Below are 6575 nucleotides of genomic sequence, written 5' to 3' on the forward strand. Positions count from 1 at the left end.
CCATTGCTTTCTGTACACTCCTGTTACGGGGAGCACTAGTGAACTAAGGAGGAACAGGTAATGGCTCTCCCGCACTCAAGTGCCTTGTACCTCAGCCGTGCCCTGAGGAGCAGTTCCCTATACGTGCCATAACCAAAGCTTACTTAACAAAAAGGATCAGAGCTTTGCAGGCCTGAAATCTCTGAACATTTCATCAGTGCTAGAGCTCTTTATAAACAGTCTCTCCCTTTCTGCGAGAACAAGAATCGGGAGAGGGAAATCTAAAGTTAGCAGTCCTCCCATCTGTGACTGTTTGTAGAGATGTCCCTGTGGTAATTTGAAATGCTAATTGCAATCATATGCCTTATGAAGAAAATATTAATCAAATGTGGTTGAAACAGCCATTGTGAATAAGAATGAAAAGTTCATGTAACATGGTTATTTAAGGCATAGGCATTGAGACCTGCTAAGATTTAACCAGTGTACTGGGACAGATCTTCCTCCTTTATATAGTTTCTGATTATTTGCCCCCATTAGGAAGATCTGCTTTCTGCTGGGTGAGGCCGTGAACACGAGCGTAACAAAGGGACACGTCCTTCAGAAAGTAGATATGGGAGATTTTGGGCTAAGGAGGGACTGTGCTACCTGGGACGGGATGGGCAGGTGCCACGTGCTTCTTGTGTTTGCTGAAATCTGTTGGTTGTAGAGAGTCCAGAGGAGGGGGGAGGATGGCAGGAGAGACTTGTGCGTGAGAGTGCCGTGTCTTGAAGGACCCTTTATATTCATCTTGGGGGTGACTCCATGCGCTGCCTGCAGGGACCTGGCCCATTTTTCAGTGGGCAGTCACTGTGAAGGCATTCCTCTGAACATGGCATCACTTTGGTGCCTCTGGGATGGCATTGCTTTTTGCTAAAGAGGTATCTGGAGCTATGGGGGAAGCGGCCTGTACTGAGGCGAGCTCAGGTGGAGGGTGACACCTCCCTGGCAGTGGCCTTGCGGCTGTCAGATGGTTCCTTGTGCATGGTGGTGAGTCTTTGCATTTATCTGCTTGTGACAGTGGTGAAGATGGTTTGACTGCTTTTGTCCCATGTAGGTAAGAAGACAGGGTGCTTGTTGGTAGCCTGGCTGTGAAATGGTACTGTCAAAGAGTGTGAAACCCTTTTTGTCCCTGGAAATCCCTTCCTGAGTGAGATCTTAGAGCACAGGGATTTAGAAAGGCTCTGCCTGTCCTGACAGCACACTGCAAGTCTCAGGCTGGGTGGAGAAATTATGTCAATAATTTTGTTCTAAAGAAAGAAAATGACAAAGATTATGTTCTGATTGACTGGGAGAAGGAGAAAGTGTCAGTACGAAGGCTGAAAGGCCCTGATGGGCAGAGGCTGGTCGAGCCTCCAGGTCAGAAGCCGTATCTTCTTGGGGGAAAGGGCAGTGTAGTTTCTTCTCCAATCTCGAGTAAACTGAGAGCAATGATTGAAACTATTTAAAAAAAAAAAAAAAAAAAAGGGGTGAGCAGAGGGAAGCCAGGCAAAGCCCTGTGCTGGACCCAGGGTACCTGTACTGCCAGTAAGCAGGTGGGGAAGTGTCTGTAGGAGAACAGGAGCTCATTTTCACAGCTGAGCCACTGCAGTATTTGTGGCCGTGTTTCTGTTCTGCATCCAAACACTTCCTCAGTTGGGATTTTCTGTCTTTGTTCAGCTGTAATTGTGTTTTACGCAGCCAAGGCCATGGCCAGGGGAGCACAGCTGCATCCCTGTTCATGCTCCCACCTGTAAGGGATTTCTGAGGACCAAAGTTGCACAGACTCTTTGGTGATTTCCCACAGCAGGTTTCATGTCTCATTTTTCAAAGCAGTGATGCTTTGGGCTGTCCTCATGGCCAAGTGTCACAGTGTGAGGGTGAGGTAGCACGCTTGCTGCACGTGATGGCTGAAGGAGATCAAGTCATGTAGCAGAGCAATTGTAGCAACAGTCATTTGGATAAAAAGATTTGGGAAACAGAAACGTCAATCATGGTGTCAAATTACTGGTTTTGCAATACAGCTGAAACCAGAGACATCCCAAAACCTCTCAAGGGACACAATTATTGGGCACTAGGTCACCCTCAGCATCTTTGCTGCTTAAAAAGTACTTTTATCAAGAAGCACTAATGCCCCTTAGGTTGTGATGAGCTACCACATTCCCTGATTTACATTGAAGCCTGTCAGTGTTACTGGCACGGAAACCCTCTAGCCACACAGCACTGATTTTCTTCAAATGTGGTGTGTTGCCTGCAGAAATCAGGCTATAAAAGAAATGCTAAAAGCTACAGAATCACAAAGCAGATCTTTGGCACAAGAAGTGGTCATGTGCTCTTCCTGTGGTGAACATACTCCCCCCACTAACGGTAGGCTTGGGTACCCTTCCCTGGTGTAATGTCCTCTTCACTGGCTCATTTTCGAGCTGCAGTGTTTGGGTGTTGGTGTGTCAAGCAGGGCAACGAGGCCTTAGTCCTGCTTGATGCTTCTGGGTGTTTTTGTAGTGTAAAGCAGCGGTCACCCTTTGAGCCCCAGACACTCAGCGTTGAATGGGCAATGGAAGCTGATGTTTAGGGACAGCAGGGCCACCTTCTTTTCTCCTTTCCCCTCTTGTCCTCCAGCACCCAGAGTTACTGCGTGAAGGATGTGAGAAGGGACACTCCTCTCTTGTTTTTTGTATAACGACCTGTTAAATGCTGAATAGTGCTTGGAAAATCAAGGATTTTGGTTTTGTTGGTAGTCAGTTTTATTGGAGCTGTAAACTTCAAACTATTGTTTGTGCTGTCTGTTGCTGCTCAGATGGGTTTCCAGTTTCTCTGGTGTGTTTTATCAAAGATTGATTATCAGTAGTGTTTTTAGTATAAACTAACAATAATTCTCTGATCCACAGTAAAAAAAAGAATTAAAAAATAAAAAAAAAAGACCAAATGTCTTTAATCCTAATGTTCTAGCAGTTGGTTGTAGTTATTGTGTTAGAAGTAAATGCTGTGGAACAGGCTGTGCTGTTGTCTTCAGTGTGGAGCAGATGCTATTGACTGTTCCGAAAAGAGATACTTAATCAAGAATCCGGTTTAAACACAAGCCGCTTTCTTCACTAGTGGGCTGAAAAACAGGTATTGCTTCAGCCACTCAAAGCACACGTGAGTTAATTTGTGAAAGTGGCAGAAAAACTAGTGTCACACAAAAATTATTTTCTGCCATTTTAACATCTTAACTTGCATTCTGAAAAACTGCATGCCACAGACGCCACACCAAAAGGAAGTTTGCCATCTGCCACTTGCTTTGTTTTGCTGCCTGCATGCCTTGGTTTCATGCTTGGTTGGGACGGGGCTCTGCAGTGGCTGCTGGTGCGTTGTGTGGTGTCCTGGGGCCGATGACGGGCGCCTGCCCTGGCACATTCGTTGAGTGTTGAGCTGATGTGGGAGAGAGTCAGGCCTGTTAGCAGGTGACTCTCCTGCTGTCTGTTTTACAGACCCTAAAGTGATCTCTAGGTGCTGGAAGAGGCATTGGCTCTGCACCGATGTATCTTGTTCCCTGGGAGCAGGCTTCAGTGCTGGGAACTGGGGGCTTGGGCACATGTCCTGCTGCTGACTGCTGTGCCTCAGTGTGCAGAGCTCTTAAGCTTCCCTAAATTATGTTTATCTGCTGGATTACCAGAGAGAGCAGGTGATGGGCCCCTGTGGAGAGGAAGGGAGTGTATAAGTCAGCTCCCCTGTGGATCGGAGGTTGTGAGACGTGTAATTATCATCTCTGCACCAGGAAGAGCTCAGTCTATGCCTGGAAATCCCTGTTTCCAGCGAGTCTGTGACTGCTGTGTCCAGGGGAGTTTGGATTGGTAGCTCACAGGCATGTCTTCCGAAGGTATTCTACAGGTCTTGTCTGGTCTGATGGGTGGGAGATAGCAGCTATTCTGTGAAAAGAATTCACCAGGGAGCATGTCCCCATTGCCAGTGTCTGTGTCCCATCAGGCTGGGCAGCCTGGGCCCACCAGGATAACACGGACAGTTTGCTGCTCTTGCTGCAGACTCTTTAGATTCTGGAGGGCTCCAGAACACCAGTTCACATACAAGACACAGTTTATTTTGTGATCTGGCTAGAGAGCTGATATCTGTGCTTGAGTAGTCCCAGTCCACTGAGCTGCAGAGAGTTGGCCAGCAGTCACTCTGCCCTGCACCAGTGCTCAATGGAGACAGCTATCATTCCTCTTTCCGTTTTTTCTCTCTCTCTGAATGCTAGTTAAAACCAGTGTTTTTTCTCTCTTCTCTCTTTAGATGAGTCAGACTACCAGACTGAATACGAGGAAGAAATTCTGGACAACCAGAAGGATGATTATGTCAATTTCATAAGCAACCAGGTTGAAGAAGACTCTGACTCGGTACGAACTGCCCTGGACACAGGCAGTGACTGTGTTGTTGCCAAGTCCTGTGTGAATGGTGTGCGGTGGGGGTGAGGTGGGGTTGTCAGGAAGGATGCTGAGAGAAGCATCTGGAGGGGACTTGCTGAGGAGGACTGTGCAGAAATAAGTTTGCTTTTCATGTAGTACAGACACTAAACAATGCATGCTCACCCTGTTCAGGTCAGTCATCTACAGTGGTGCTGTGTGTGGCAAAACCTGGCCATGGTTAAAACCTGGCCACGCAGCTCCATGGGTTTGCTTGTGAGGTGGCTCAGGGCTGGAGAGCGTACAGCATGAGGAGAGTCTCAGGGAGCTGCTTTGTCTGTCTTGGAGGAGAGAAAGCGGAAATACGATGTGGCTGCTGTCTGCAGCTGCCTGCTAGGTGGTTATGGAGAAGACAGCAGGAGAGATTCACAGCAAGAAGATAAGAGATGACAGATACAACTTGTGCTAAAGGAAATCCTCGCTGGGTGCAGAGGGAAATATTTCCCAGTAAGCATGGCTGAGAACCACAATAAGCTGTGCAGGGAGGTGGTAGAAACTCCATTCTTGCAGATACTTGAAAACCAAATAGATGCCCTGAAGAACCAGATCTAGCATTAGAGTTAGCCCTGCTTAGAGCAGAAAATTGTATTTTACCTTCTAGAGGTCCCTTCCAACCAAAGTTGTTTGATTCTGTGGGACATCAGGTCCACCCTGAGGAAAACTTGCAGTGAGGCCAGACTTCACACAATGTGGCCCACAGCCTGAGAAGCAAAGCTCAGAAGGGTCAGATCCCAGCCACTCTTACACCGGTTAGAGTGGCCAGCAGGTTTAAGAGGTGAAGCTGCCTGTTGTGCTGGACATGAACAGTTTCTCAGTGGGAGCATGTGAGCAGTTTGGGAAGGTGCCCAGCCTGTGTAGCTCCCCACATGAGGATGTAAGATGGCTTTGGTGCTTTGAGTGAGGAGCTGGAGTGATGGCATAAATATTTTGTTTGCTGGGCTCATCTCTGGTGGGTAATGGTTTGTGGACAAAGAAGAGGTGGAGGGGAAGAGGACAGATTTTATGCAGCTCAGAGAGGATGTTGAAGAATGAATTTGTGCTTATTTATTTATTTCTCCTTCAGGATGAAGATATGCAGATAAGAAAGCGCAGGAATCTCCCCAATGTGGACAGCCAGGCAAGCAGCACAGGAGAGCCAGGCTAGCACTCAGAGAGTCTGACCTTGCTGGCTGAGAGCTACATCCCATTCATACTGACAACAGCCATATTTATTTATTAAATATTTAAAAAAAACCAAAACAATGTCTAGTTGAAATTAAGTGAGCTTTCATCCTTCTCTAGACAGGGTATGGGGCATTCAGCTGCCAGCACTAAGCACAAATATCTGCATCATGCCCAAGTCCCTTTGGACCTCCCATGAAGGGTGGCTGACATGTGCCATACTCCCTCATACAGGTGCCAGTAGGAGCGGCCGGTTGTTAATCACTCTAAGACTGGCAGAGGGGAAACGTGCTGGGAACGTGCAGTTAAATGCTGCCTTGATTTTTGCTGCTGTATGTTCTAGTTGCTGTTTTTACTGCGAAGGCCCAAAGGATGACGGGATATTATCTTGCTGTGTGCTGAAAAGGCTCTGAGCAGCAGCACTGGAGAGAGGGAGGGTTTTGTGGGTCACAGCAGCGTTGCTTTCTTTTCATATGAATCAGGTAACTGTGTAATTAACTCCTCAGTGACTTTCAACCTTGTACTTGCGAGCAGTGCTCTAACAGGAGCAAGTCTGAATGTATTTCACTTGAAATCTAAACCTAAGAAATCAATTAATGTGAACACTAGCTATAGAGCCTGTATCCTCAAGCCATCAGAGAACATTTACGGATGGATCATGGAACTGACACGTGGCGGGCAACTTCGGAATCACTACTTGGCTGTATTTGCCCTGTGAAATAAAGTTATTCTGCTGGATTGAAATGTCTGCGTGGTTCTTTGTGTTGGGTCCCACAAAGAGAAAGTTGTCAACAACTAAGAGCCCAATTTGCCTCTGCTTATATCAGACTTGCAAAGAAACACATGTGGTTTTCAGTTCCTAACCCCAGCAGGAGTCACTCAGTGTATTGTCAAGCATTGGAAAGAAATCTCCAGTGCTCTTCCCCCTTGAGGGCTGCAGCAGTTGATGTGAGTTGGACCGTGTTCAGAAGTCCCCCGGTG

At 47.1% G+C, this 6575-nt stretch overlaps 1 protein-coding gene across 3 annotated transcripts in view; it reads left to right on the top strand.

Annotated features, from left to right (window-relative positions):
- Nucleotides 1–6338, top strand: part of PNPLA7 (patatin like domain 7, lysophospholipase) — a 130302-nt gene extending 123964 nt beyond the window's left edge. For all 3 annotated transcript variants that reach the window (XM_075055890.1, XM_075055892.1, XM_075055891.1), the window contains 2 exons: nt 4264–4367; nt 5497–6338. In XM_075055890.1, the coding sequence (XP_074911991.1) occupies nt 4264–4367; nt 5497–5577 (185 nt within the window). In that variant the 3' untranslated portion in view covers nt 5578–6338. The remainder of the gene's footprint in view (nt 1–4263; nt 4368–5496) is intronic.
- Nucleotides 6339–6575: the final 237 nt, after the last annotated feature.

Source organism: Buteo buteo, chromosome 23 (assembly GCF_964188355.1).
Source record: "Buteo buteo chromosome 23, bButBut1.hap1.1, whole genome shotgun sequence".
NCBI classification, from domain to species: Eukaryota; Metazoa; Chordata; class Aves; order Accipitriformes; family Accipitridae; genus Buteo; species Buteo buteo.